The 13934-nt window shown below is 38.6% G+C and overlaps 1 protein-coding gene across 2 annotated transcripts in view; it reads right to left on the bottom strand.

Annotated features, from left to right (window-relative positions):
- The window catches only part of LOC136345313 (T-box protein H15-like), a 33894-nt gene that overhangs the window by 15378 nt on the left and 4582 nt on the right, over positions 1-13934 (bottom strand). For both annotated transcript variants that reach the window (XM_066293479.1, XM_066293480.1), the window contains exon 3: positions 813-1086. In XM_066293479.1, the coding sequence (XP_066149576.1) occupies positions 813-1086 (274 nt within the window). The remainder of the gene's footprint in view (positions 1-812; positions 1087-13934) is intronic.

Raw genomic sequence — 13934 nt, 5'->3', positions numbered from 1 at the left:
TAGAAAAATCTTAACTAGTATGAAATGCATGAATTGCTAATTGCATCGGTATTGGTTGAGTGAGTAGATTAATCAGTACTAACTGCAACTTCCTTCAGTCTAAAAGAAACGTTCTAGATTAATCTAGAAGAATCATTAGGGAGTTTAATTTTTTTTTAATGTGGTTTGGTTTTTAATGACAGAGTTAACTTTCTACTCTAATCCAGAAGTAGAGACTTAAGAGTCGGGTTAAGCTCGTACTCCCGGTGTAGTGAGAAAATATGTATGTAGGTGGATCTATGATCAAAAAATAAATCCTTTAGATTCGTTTATTAGAGAGTTAGGAATTTTTAAGTTTCGCTATATCCTCAAGAAGTGTTAGTGAGACACGGAAATACATTGATATTTTTACCCAAAATCGAGAAATTGAGCTGCGTATTAAGCACCCATTTTCAGTACATTAAGGGTACATATAAGTGCTTCTCTCAACCGAAAAGAAACTTTCTACACACTTCCATTAGGAGAGTGCAAATTTTTAAACTTCATAAACTCTTGGAATTTTTAAAAATAATCTATAGTAATGGACAGAAACTTTCTTAATATCCGAACTCTAATTTGTCTAGAATAGGCCGGAAAAGAAATCAAATTCCTGTAAAATTCTCCTCAATAACTCATCTAATTTGGCCCTCAACAATACCAAAAAATGTAGAAAATATAGTTAAACCCTCCAGCAAACTGGGTTCCACTAATAAATTCTCCACTAAGAAACCAATTAAAATCGCATTTTTCTGCGACAAAACTCAGTACTAATTAAAACTCTAACCGAAACTAACCTGTCCATTCTTGTCCATTTCGTTGTTGGTTAATTTCACCTTCTCAAACGACACGACCTGCTTTCGCAGCTGCTCCCCCGAGTATGGCGAATCAGGATGGGCGTATATCCTACATGGAGCTGGAGGATCCGCTTTTCCTGCTACCAACCAAGAAGACCTATGGTAGGCATATCGATACCTCTTATTGTCCACCGGGACAATATCGAGCAGAACCGCGTATCTTTGGTCCGGTCTGATGCCAGTAAAGGACACTCTCACTGTCGGGAACATGCGCCTGTAATAAAGAAAAGATTACTTTGCACCTGTAGGGGACAAATTGATCAGCAGTAATCTTGTCATGGGTCAGCTGGGGTTGATATGGCCCTAATGGCAATGGGTACAATCAACGCTCGACATATGTTCGCTTGCAATAAACCAAGAGGAGCTTGTTTTATTGTCACGTTAGCTGCTCTACTTATTTTATTATGCCGCATTTGGTTCGCAAGATCAACATCAAATTAGAATATTTGTTAAGGATAATTAAGGTAATTATCAGGCACCTTTATATGTAAAAAAGCATTATTTGAGTTGGAAAATATAAGCAGATTTCTTGAAATTTTCTTAGGATATGCAACTATCTTTAGTAATAACTGAACACTACTAAAATTCACATTCAAACCGGAGACTTATCTAGCTGACTTTACTTAGATCAGTGGCGTTTCTACAGAACGATTTGAAAACTTGTTAAAGAGTCAGAAGACATTTACTATTCAAAACTGTATTTTTTTAATATTTTTTGGAAACCTCGAAAACGAAGTAGACTCCCGACTTTACTGAGAGATTAAAGTCAGAGACCATGACAATCAGTAGCGTGCCTAGAAGGATTTGAAAATTAATGAAAATTGAAACAACAAAATTTAGCTCAAAACCTTCTCTTTAGGAAGATTTCACGTCACTAAGATTCACGTACAAAAATGGGATTTGGGAGGTTTGGCAATGGCGTTCTCATAGAAAAGTTTTAAAATTAATACAAAGTTGAAATGAGAGTAAAAAAGAACAATAGGATCATTTCCAAATTGCCTTAGAAATTCTCCACGATTTGAGTTCGCACAAATTCGACTTTCCAGCCACCCTTTGACAAAAAAACCCTCCAATTTTCCCAAAAATAGTGCTCAAAAAAGCATTTAATGCCGTTCAAAAAATATTAAATTATAATCCAAGAAACGAAAATTGAATGGGAAAACGAAAAATTTCCAATTTTGGGTGAAACAGCTGATATAAGACATCACTAACAGTCATTAAATTAAAACCGCCAATAAATTCTAATAATTCTTCAAAAAATGCGTCTGCACGTCCTCTAATGCGGTGTTAAGAATCAAGTTTTGCTGAAGAATACTGGTACAACATTCAACAAACTAAAAATAAATTTTTTGAGGCATTTGAACGGTTGACGATGTATTGACTTCAAAGAACAATTCGAAAAATGTACGGAGTATATCCCTATTTCTATCGTTAAATCTATGCATGAAGTCTTTGACATGGTATTGCCGCTCTAAGTTGCATCAGCTGTCTAGCACAATTTCCCACATCTGTGATTGCTGGCATGGTATTATTAATGCCCGAAATGGAAGTATTTCTTCATGGGTGTCAGTCAACGCCTAGACAAGTTGGAAAATGAATAAAGCTCGTCCTTTTTTTTTGGGCAGAAAAGGGCTTTGCTCACGCGATCCGAGGCGGCAAAGGAAACCAAAATTACAGGCTGTCGCCTCGGAATGAAGGTAATTTGGGCATTTTAACACCACGTATTTTCGGAACGTGCATTAACAACCGGAGGAAAACGAGTTTTGGACGCGTTTACGCCGTCAACTTTGCGCCTTATTTCGGTTTCAACGCCCCGCCTAATGGTTCATGGCCCAGAAGGTCGCATACCTACATTGTTTGAGCAACATTAGCATATTTCATTTGAGTTATTAATTATGGGCTGTAAACGAATTCCGAGTTAACAGCGTTGTTGGTTGTTTTCATAATTTGTTTCGCCGGAAGTAGGAATAAGGCCCGTAATGGGAAAGTCGCGTATTCCTAATTAGCAATCTATTGCATACGAACGTTTCCGAAAACCGCTGTATCATCGGCTTTTAATGCATTTTTACTGGCTTATTATAAGGCTGTTAGCCGAGGCACCAAGGAGCCACTCATCAACACGCAACCGACGGCTATTATTCTTCAAACTTCTCGGAATCTCCCTTCGGTGGCTCCTAGAAAAACACCCCATTGTAGAAACTTAAATACACAATTAAATTCTGCAATAAATAACCCCGTAACAACTTATTTATTAAAAATAGCCAGGTATTTAATTACCACTATAACAACTACTAAATTAACTTGTTCCTCAGGTCTAATCATCAAGTCCATTGATAGAAGTGTCTAATTATAAATACCCGTTTGATTGCATGCAATAATTTAGTCCGTTTAATAACAAGTTATTCGCACCTAGCTTACAATAATAGTTAATTATTTCTGCCTTAATTAGTGGAAGGTAAGCCTCGAGGAACGGACTTGCTAATCTTGCTTGTTCTCTTGGTGAAAAAAAGAGCACGCAATTAAAAGTGGACAAGCTCGAGTAAACTAAAATGTATAACATGTTGCGTCAAAATAATTTTAGGATGTGAGAGAAACAGCCAAAAATTCCATTGAGGAATTGCGAGCCGCTAGGGAGTACCCCTGCGACCCGCAAAATACCCTGGAAAGGGTACTTCCCCCAGGACGCGCAGAGATAACTCTTGAAATATTTGGAAAACCGCTGAAAATTCGTGGGGCATATTTGGATCCAAATGAAGTATATGTTTAGTGCCACTGGGAAATCGAATAATATGCTGAGTTTTCCATGGGGAAGAAATGGAATTTCAGCACTAAAACAAAAAGAAAACGATAGCGGCTCAGCATTTACTAGATGCTCGAATTTCATGGGAAGTGTACGCTACTGGTTTGATCATGTAAAATTCGTTTAAATTTCCCTATATTCAAAATTGGAATAGCCGTTAAAAAGCATCGCCTATAGGCCAATGATTACATTTTCCAAATTAGTTCATGGCATCTTGCAATGTGGGACCAGCTCTATTATTCAAGCCTGTCTCAATCCAACTTGCACTTTTTACTTATATGTGTAGATGATTTAAGCCATCAACCGCCATTCCGAATTCTGTGCCTTCGTTTAATGCCTACACGTCAAGTATGCAAAATGGCGAACATTTGACAGCTGTCAAGTTCGAAACTAACTCTGTCACCACCTTGGAATGTTGCCAGATTATTCGAGTTGACTTTGATTCAAATTATTCATTCTACGTTCTCGTTTAAAGCGTACCGCCACATTTAACGTTCATGTATCAAAATTTCATTAATCTTCGCCTGTGACACGTTTACCCGCCGATAATAATCCAGAAATTCGAGATAATTGCATCGCTTTAAGTCGCTATAATTATTTTTATTCGCTTAATTAATAGTTTCGCTACAAGGCCCCCAGGATATTGTTTAGTTGTATCTGGGTACATTAATCAAACCGGCAGACAGCTTAAATGCCCCCGGCAAAAACGCGATTACACTCAATCATTCGCACTCATTTCGACAGTAGTGAGGTTCAAGGTAGATGGCGGCACTGGCACTGACAGAAGACACGTGTGGCATTGACGTATGTCACTCGTCAAATGCAGATCTTAGCTGGCCCGTTGTTTCTCCGCGTCGTTTGACAGCACCAGCATTCAAAATACATGTATAATACAATATTGTAAAGTATAACACAGCAAAACAAAGTCAATGTGTAACCCTATAAGTTTCTGACAGATCATAAATTCTGTTCCGATATGATCCCGGAAGATTCTAAACTCGAGGATATCGGACAAAGTAGGATTCTATGGCAGTGTTGACATTGAGACGTGACGCGTGATATTGGCATATGTCACGTATCAATGTCGCATGTCATGTCATGTCTCGGTTGACCTATCTGCGCTGCGATATTTCGCGCATTTGTCCAGTTTTATCGGCTACAAATCGGCGGACATTATTTGCACATCGTATGATACCAACGGGCCGAAAATAATGACGGCAGTTCGCGCGTTGCCATTATCATGGAATTATCGTTTCAGTTGCGACCGCCGCCTCATTAATTATCGGTGGGGGGTAAATTGGTGACAGAAAGGGGGACGGGAGTGGCGGCGGTGGGGGGCGGCAGCGCGAAGGGGCGTGGTAGCATCTGCCGCCCCATCGATCGGCGCGAGTCGCCGACCGGGGGATGGGGATGATGCTCTTTGGTTAAATTCAGAAAGGGCAATACGGTTTAATGCAGTTTAATTGTTGCTTAGAAGAAGATTATTAAAAGCTCGTTTTCTTCGTTTCGTGTACACACACATACAAACACACACACACACACACACACACACACACACACACACACACACACACACACACACATACACACACATACACACACATACACACACATACACACACACACACGTATAAAGCCATTAAAGCAGTAAACCGTCCATGTCTATTATAACGACGATAATTCAGTGAAGAGGCGAGTTCTAGTCTTCCGGCTTCACATAACCGTAACTCGGCGAGGTTTCCGTCTTTCAGATGGCAACGATGATAAATCGGTATCATCGGATTATATCTAGTAATTTTCAGATATCAGGCATATATCATGCGGGGAAATGCTTTTGACAAATAACGTACCATGTTCCGAAGGCCTTATCTGTTCATCTCTTATAAATGACCCGTTTAAATGGTCAAATGGGCCCTGATGCACCGGTTTTTCGAATAGCGGCAGACCGAGTTATTAATTTTTTGTATATGAGTTACGTAGGAAGGGACAAATGGTTGGTCTGCATGAAACTCTCTGAAATCAAGAAGTTATTTTGTAACGGATCCAGTCACCAGTTATTTTCTAGCTTGCCCCTTTACCAAGTCCAAGGAATAATGACAAAAAAAAATTGCTCGGTTTGTCCCATAAATTTTAATTCCACGATATATGACACGCCGCTGTTCACTTGTAAACTTATTTAAAAAAATCAAGGTTTAGAGAAAGAAAAAGCTCTGCGCTACAACAATATATAAAAGTACTTGGCCTGACGTGGCTACTACCGAAGATAAGATATTTTCAAACATTTTCTTTCACGCATTGTTAATCCTCCGGATTCCTGTCTCTCACGCCGCTGTTTATTACTGATATTCATACAAAATTTCAAAACACGAAACGAGAGTTCTGCACTACAAAATTACATAAAAATCACGACCGTACGTTGACTCCGAAGGTACATACAACCCTTTTATTGTTTAGTTCCTCTTAGAGATTTACTTAGGATTCAGAAAATAAGAATTCCTTCCTGAAGACTTTGCTTCCCTAGATTCCTGTCTGGCACGCCTCTGTTTATACCCGAAAAAACTTGACAAGTCGAGGTTTATAGAGGAACTGATGCTCTTCAGAACTGCATAAAGATCATTGGCGCGGGGTAATCCTGAAATTTTCAACAGGCTAGAAAATGTTTCTGAAACTAAAAAATATCGCTTGAAACGTCTTTGAAATGGAAAAAATTTTCTGAAAGAAAAAAAAAACATTTCAAAAGTCTATGCACGCCATTGCCGAATGATCTAGGTAAACGCAGATAAAAAAAATTAAGTGAGTGGTTTAAAAATATTGAAAACTGCGCTTGAAGGTGTGTCCCTGGTTTTACTCGCAGCTCCTGAGAACCCGGTAACAAGTTTGAAGCAGTAGCGCACGAATTCGAAAGGTGCTTCCAAATAAACCAATAATCTGCAATTCAAAACCTCCACTATATTTAAATTTTAAGTGCCACACTAGAAATTACTCAACATAGCTGATAAGCCATAATAATAAACGTATTTGCATTGAAATACGACTGTATTTTCGCTTTCAATTTCCTGAATCTCGAATTTTTCCACTAATAAACAGGTACTTTCCCTAAGGTTATCGAAAAGGAGGTGTGTTCTACACACACACGTTTACATAAATTGATAGATAAGACCGTTAAAAAGCGAAAAACACCTCGTTTAATTTCCGACTTGAACTTTTCGCCGAAGATCATATACCGATATGTTTTACGACCCATAAAACTTTACGAAAAATCCACGCTTTCATTGCTTAGATAAGGGAGGAATTGGCGAGCTCTGATGGTTAAAACTGTATTGACACAACCTACACAACATACTGCTCGCTTAAATATCTCGGAACTTGGTAGAGTCCGGACAATGAAAGACAAAAAATTGGAATTGAATGTGGCTCCGTGTGAATTGTGTGACATTGTGCCACTTCGTTACCACTATTGTGTCCTTCTTACATCTGTCCTCCCATTTCTGTTCCATTTATTTACATTTCAACCATAATCAGCGAACCCACACATTCTGTCGTTACCGACTTTTGAAATATTGTCCTGGGTTTGATACCCATTATTGCGCCCCATTGTTGGACAGTAACGTTATAGGTTGGAAAGTATTGTGTTCTTGTTAACAAACCGCTTTCATTTTACACAAATTTTGTCACTGACTTTTGAGCGACGTCAATATAATGTGGCAACATGATTCTATAACATACAACGTCGATAAGACGACGTGACATTCACGTCACTTGCAAGGAGCATTCTACATCACAAAAAATTTCCAGAAAGAGGTTAATTATAGATCAAGTTTATGCTGGAGAAGCTTCTAGATACGCTGAATCTGTGTTCTGTGTCAGACGTTTTCATTTGGGAGAGATTTCTTTTTAATTTCGTTCATTTTTACGCATTTTTATACGTTTTTTTAGAGATATTAGCACCTGAGAAATCAGATAAACACTTTCTAAAAATAACCTCATTGGTATAGTTTTTATTGGAAACAAGGTCAGAGAGCATTTTTTCCTTCTGTCTCAAAAACAGGGAAAGCCCCTTCCTGAGTCCCGAATTGATGTTTTTTGGGCAAATTTAGATCGTGATTCAGTTGAAAATCAAAGTAGGAAATTTTAATACATTTTGTAGAAATGATTTCGCTCACTTTAGTGCAATTATGGCAGTCAAGGATGACCCCGAATTTCAGATTTTTACAAAAACTTAATGAAATTTTTCCTATTTTTATATACTCGATTATACAGTTAGTAGGAAATTTAATAAACAATATAACGCAAATTCTTCACACTCACTTGATTTCGGCAATTGAATATAATCTAAAAAAATTTAAATGAACTAAACCTCTTTTCAAGTGGAGGAAAAGACATTTACGCCAATGGAATTTATACGGAGAAGCATTAGTCGCCGTGGCGCTGCCTTTGGAAAAAAACATGAAGTTCATTTTTAAATTTTTTTCATCGGTGGTGTATCAACAAAATTGTGCTTTTTTTGTTGTTTGCGATACCTACAGGTGTACCTGCCTTAGAACACGTTTAGCAGAAGCTAGAATACTGAAGAATTCCCTCTTCTCTACTATTCTTTTCACCATTTTCTTTTATGAAATCTCGCAGCAAATTGATAAAAACTGCCTTCGCTCTGTCATCAATCAAGCGTTGGAGAACTTCTCTTACAAAGGATGTGTATTTCGATACGCGGGGTCATTTGTGTGGTCCATTAACAGCCATAAGCTCCATTGATGGCTTAAGTGTTGTGTTTCGAACGCCTCCGAAATAGACGCTCCATTATATGGGTTTTTGGCTTCCGAAGTGGTGTGGTTAGTGTTAAATGCGATGCCTAATTACAATGCGGTCATTAATCTAGAGTCAAGCAACCAGCTGACACCCATCTGCCCCTGCAATACCCCGTGAAACAAAGGGATAGGCACCTCTTCGGCTTTAACATTATAACTCGGGTTTATTGTCCATCATACATCATATTAACAACCGGACGCATAAAATAGGGAATGTCTTTTGCGGAATTCACATTTGCATGTTTGCCAAATTAGCGGCTTAATTACCCTTGGTAATTACTTAACTGCTCGTTAAACGTTTATTAATATAGGGACCTACTTCCAAACACCTCTTTTCAATCAAATTTGATACTAAGGAATCCTGTATAATAAAAGCCTATTAAGTGCTTAAATGCAGGATGGGAAATTACGCACGCTCTCTCCAGGCAAAATGGTCAAAAATAGGTTTTGCCCCCGAAATAAATGACTTAATAACGCAGTGAGAACCATTCCGGCCACCTGATTCTGAATGAAAGTGGCATCAGCACCCAAAAACCTATTAAATTGTAATTTGCCTTCCTATCTGATTCGAAAATCTTCCCCGGTAGATTTACGAAGCACCGTGTTTATACAAGGAAACGTTTACAGGTGCTCCGACAACCGAATTTAATGTGCCGATGATAAAGCTATCTGCAGGCTCTTGTTTTGTTTTCCTTGGGCTTTTTGTCCAGATAAGGCGGAAATTAATTGAAGCCCCAAAATGGATTGCCGGATTGGTGGGGGGTAGAGAATCGCGCTAATTCTGCAGAGGGGATGATATGACTATGTGCAGTTCCGAGAATGTACGCCTCTGTAGTTCGGAACCTGTACGTCTGTAGACCTCCAGAAATGCACGCCTCTATAGTTCAAAATCAGCCAAAGTGGTGGAGAGGCAGAAAATTGCGCCAATGTTACAAAGGGAACGAGATGACTACTTAGACGTAGAACTACAGTTCCGAGAATGTCCACCTTTTTAGTTTTGAGAATGTACGCCTCTGTAGTTTCGAGAATGTACGTCTCTGTAGTTTCGAGAATGGACGCCTCTATAGTTTCCAGAATGTACGCCTCTATAGTTCAAAACCAGCTAAAACGGTGGAGTGTTAGAAAATTGCACCAATGTTACAGAGGGAACGAGATGACTACGTACCCGTAGAACTACAGTTCCGAGGATGTCCGCCTCTGTAGTTTCGAGAATGTACGCTTGTATAGTTCAAAACCAGCCAGATTGGTGGAGGATTAGAAAATTGTGCCAATGCTGCAGAGGGAACGAGATGAATACATGTAGTTTCGAGAATGTACGTCTCCTTAGTTTCGAGAAAAAACGCCTATATACATAATTCAAAACCAGCTAAAACGGTGAAAGGTTGGAAAATTGCTCCAATGTTGCAGAGGGACCGAGATGACTGCGTGTAGTTCCAAGAATGTACTCCTCTGTAGTTTCGAGCCTGTACATCTTTGTACATCCAGAAATATATACCTCTATAGTTCGAAACTAGCCGGAGTAGCGGGGGGTTAGAGAATTGTGCTAATTCTAGAAAGGAAATGAGATGAGTACGTGTAGTTCCGAAAATGTACGCCTCTATAGTTCCGAACCTCTACGTCTCTGCACTTGCAGAAATGCATGTCTTTGCAGTTCAAAACCAATGAGAATGGCAACTATAACGTAAACATAACAAGTGTACATTACCAACTATTGATCACGCCATTGTCACTCAAAAACTCTTGCAAATTATTACTAAAATGGCTAAAGCATGGCGTGATGGGACTTGAAATGAAAGACTCAGCTTTTTGAATTATCGTGAAGAAATCATCAAAGGCGTAACGTGACTTCAAAAGTAGATCTGAGACTCCACATTTTATTCTCTCGCCAATTAGCGATTTGATGAGTTTGATCAAAAGTTAGCAGAGAAGTGCTGGAGGTAGAATGGTCATGAGAAGTAAACCGGAACTCGATCAAATTTGGAAACATGTTTAGTTAACAAAAAAAATCTACTGAGGTTGTAAACAACCTTCTCCATGAACATTCCCAGATACCTGTACCTCACTATTCCCTTCTCAGTTAATGATATGAAGAATTTGATTAGAGTCTCAACAGAGAGTCTAATCAACAATTTGAGAAGTTGTAAAGGAGTCCCTTGATTCATCAAATTTTAGAACCGTTGTAGCATTCACAAAGAGGTTTTCACCTCCTCTTGAAGGCACGTTCACACGCCACGTTTCGATTTTTCACTTATTCATCGCTGTTTTTTTCATGAAAAATTGAATTAAGCCGCTCCACCTACGGTTGATGTATCGTTGAAAACAATTACTGCCATTACCAGGACGGCGTTTAAGTGTAAACATAACTTTAGGTTTAACAAATGTCGCCGTTGGTTAATGGTTGCTTCGCATGTCCCCAGGTGTCCTCCATCTCTTTCTGACACAAAGCGATAACCATAGGCGCATCCTGTCTTTTTTTCTCTCCTCATTTATTACAATACACAGATAGGTGTTTTTGTTAACACCTCCGTCGGACACAGGAGCCACTTGGAAACGCATTATGGCACTTTTAGGCCCCCAAAAAAAAGGACCTAATGGTAATTACGGTTTGGTTCTGGCGTCGCCTATACAATCACCCGAAAGTTTCATTGTTTGCTTTCTGATTACAGTCATTTTCACGTAAACTTCTGCTCGATTTCTATATGCGCCTTTAATTTGTTATGGATTGTGGGCTTAATTTAAGTATCATTGATACCGCCCATGATAATCCATCAACTCTATAAAAGAACTCTTAAAAGCCTCTATGAATAATGAAAATGAGAAAAACCGTCAATTACTTACGCATAAATTTGATAAGTAGCTTTCTCTACAACTTTCTCAAAGTTCCGAACTCAAATTCAGTCAGTGATTTGAAGAGTTTGATTCAGAACAGAGGCGTAGTAGTCGGGAGAATAGAAGAGGAAATGTAACCAGAACTCACGCAAATTTTAGAAACATGCCTGTAAGGATTCTTTTACTCTGATTACACACAACCAATACCACTGACAATAATAAAGTGCTGAACTACATTCTCTCTTCAATCAGTAAATTGGAAATTTCCATTAGGGCCAAACAAGAGGCGTGTTTGAGGAGAGAATGGTGAAGAGAAATAAACCGCAATTCAATCAACTTTGGAAACAGGTGTAAATTTTGAAAATCTTAATGCGATTGTAAAGAACCTACGGCACTGATATTAATTTTTTTTCCCTTACTTCAGTATTGTTTCGTCAACCAGTGGTTTGAAGAATTAATTAATAGAAACTCAACAAAGGTGAATTAGAGGGGGGAATGAAGGCGACAAGTGAACGGGAATTGAAGCAAATTTAGAAATCTTTAAAGGCTTCTATAAATAATATAAATTTTAAAAAATCACAATTATAGAATCGGTAAGTTTAAAGAAACGAATAATACTCAGGATGTTCTATTTGAAAAATAAAAGCTTCTGCGTCCCTAATAGATAGAATTATCTTGGAAACTGGTGATGGCAGGTACACAAAACTGTATCGATTCCCTGTGACAGGTAGATTTAAAATGTTCAATAATATACACGGTGTTCTAAATACATTTTTCGAGTAAACCAATATACTTTCTGAGCAAAATTAATATTTTAAATCAACAAAAGTTTAAACATTCTGAACAAACCTTCCCTGTCTCTAATGCGACTGTAATTTGCACTTTCCATTGACTTTGGGGCGGGGAAGAAACGAACGACCTGTCAACAAAACCCATTTAAGCCCTGATTTCATGCATTCTTGTAGGTCGGACAGCAACTCAAAAACGACTCGAATTTCTCTTTTTACGACCATTGGGCCTTCCAACCACGACATTGACAATATTTATGTTAAAGTACTATAAAAGGTGATCCACGTCCGTCGTTTTCAATCGTAAAGTGACGCACTTGCAGAATTCTTGCGCCACCCACCAGGTCCACGCTGAAGGCCCAGTGATTTATTAGGCGGCCCCCCCCCGTTAAAGGCCTTTGTCCACTGTTTATTTTACTCTTTCCACTATTCACCAATTGTCCAAGGTGGTTTCGTCTGAAAGCAATACCCATTGGGCTTTATTGCCGTTCAGAATCGACCATAAGCGCGTTTGGCAGCCTTGAATTGCAGTGTTTTGACAAGGACGGTTTTCGAGAAGGTTCTTTTCGAGTTTATGGTGGATTATCAAAATTTTTTTTTATTAGAGTCGAATTTTAATATTAGTTTGAGCAGACTAGAGACCAAAAATGTGTTGTTTTGAAATTTGAAAAACGGCAATTTTTTATGGAGGCATTGGAAAATACTGACATTAGCAAAAAATATTTTTATTTTTTCATCAGCTTATCTGGCGAGGTAACCCAAAACCTTTAACACTGCAACATCGCAACTTTTTCTCTTCTCCAACACAGTGATTTTCACATTTTTTAATTAAATTTTTCTCCTGACTATAATTATGTATCACATGTTCAATTCAAATCAATCAGTTCAATTAAATCTTTCATAACTCGTCATAAATAATAATCAAATGGGGACAAATCTGGTGACCGTGGCGTCAACGTGCCTCTAATGTTTCTGGAGGGATTTTATTTAATTTGGTGTAATTCCCAAAATTTAGAACACCAGCAATTCTCTAAAAAGGAACCGGAAAAGCCCCTTGCTCCACTTTTGAGATTACGTGTATACCAAAAGTTTTCAGAGCTCAAAAAGAAAGTTTATTAAGAACTGCACAGCTACATACTAACCCGAATTGATTTACAATTTACTTGATCTTACCAAAATCATAAATCCCCGTTCAATTTAGCTCGACCACTTGTTCGGTGAAATTAACTTTAACAAGCTCATCCACCAATCGAAGATAAGCGGTAATAAACTAAATCATCCTGAATTAAATTGGACAATAATCGAGAGGGAGAACACGAGGGGGAAGTCAACTCACCCTCGCCTTCCCTTTCCATGGAATAACATCTCGATTTCGGCCTTAACTCCGTAATTATTGATTGTATACAGGGCCTGTAATGTATATTCGATATGCGCAATTTCAGGGTGATTTTCACACCCTCCCTCGTTTATTCCGCACCGGCTTTCGCAATTATTGTTATTTCCTCGAGGGTTAAGGGCGGAAGTACTCACCCCGAAGGGAATCAATTATTATCGAAGCCTTGTTGTAACTCTTTTCAACGCAAATTGATTCTTGTGTATATTCATTGGCCTATGAGGGCGATGATTTGGAGAATGCACACAGTCTAGATCTAAATATTTAAATCTCGGTTTGTGAGTACCTGAAGTCAAATAAACGCAGGATACGTTGAAATCCAATTAAATCGGTAGATCACAAGTGAAAACGGTTCCATAAACATTGGGCGAACGTAAAGCTTTCAGGGAGCGCAGTTCCAAACCCGAAATGCCCTAAGGCCCATGAGAAATTAACGTTTTGGCTGTC

Source organism: Euwallacea fornicatus, chromosome 19 (genome assembly GCF_040115645.1).
Source record: "Euwallacea fornicatus isolate EFF26 chromosome 19, ASM4011564v1, whole genome shotgun sequence".
Classification (NCBI taxonomy): domain Eukaryota; kingdom Metazoa; phylum Arthropoda; class Insecta; order Coleoptera; family Curculionidae; genus Euwallacea; species Euwallacea fornicatus.
The sequence above is the reverse complement of the archived record's forward strand: the minus strand, read 5'-3'. Positions and strand labels throughout refer to the sequence as shown.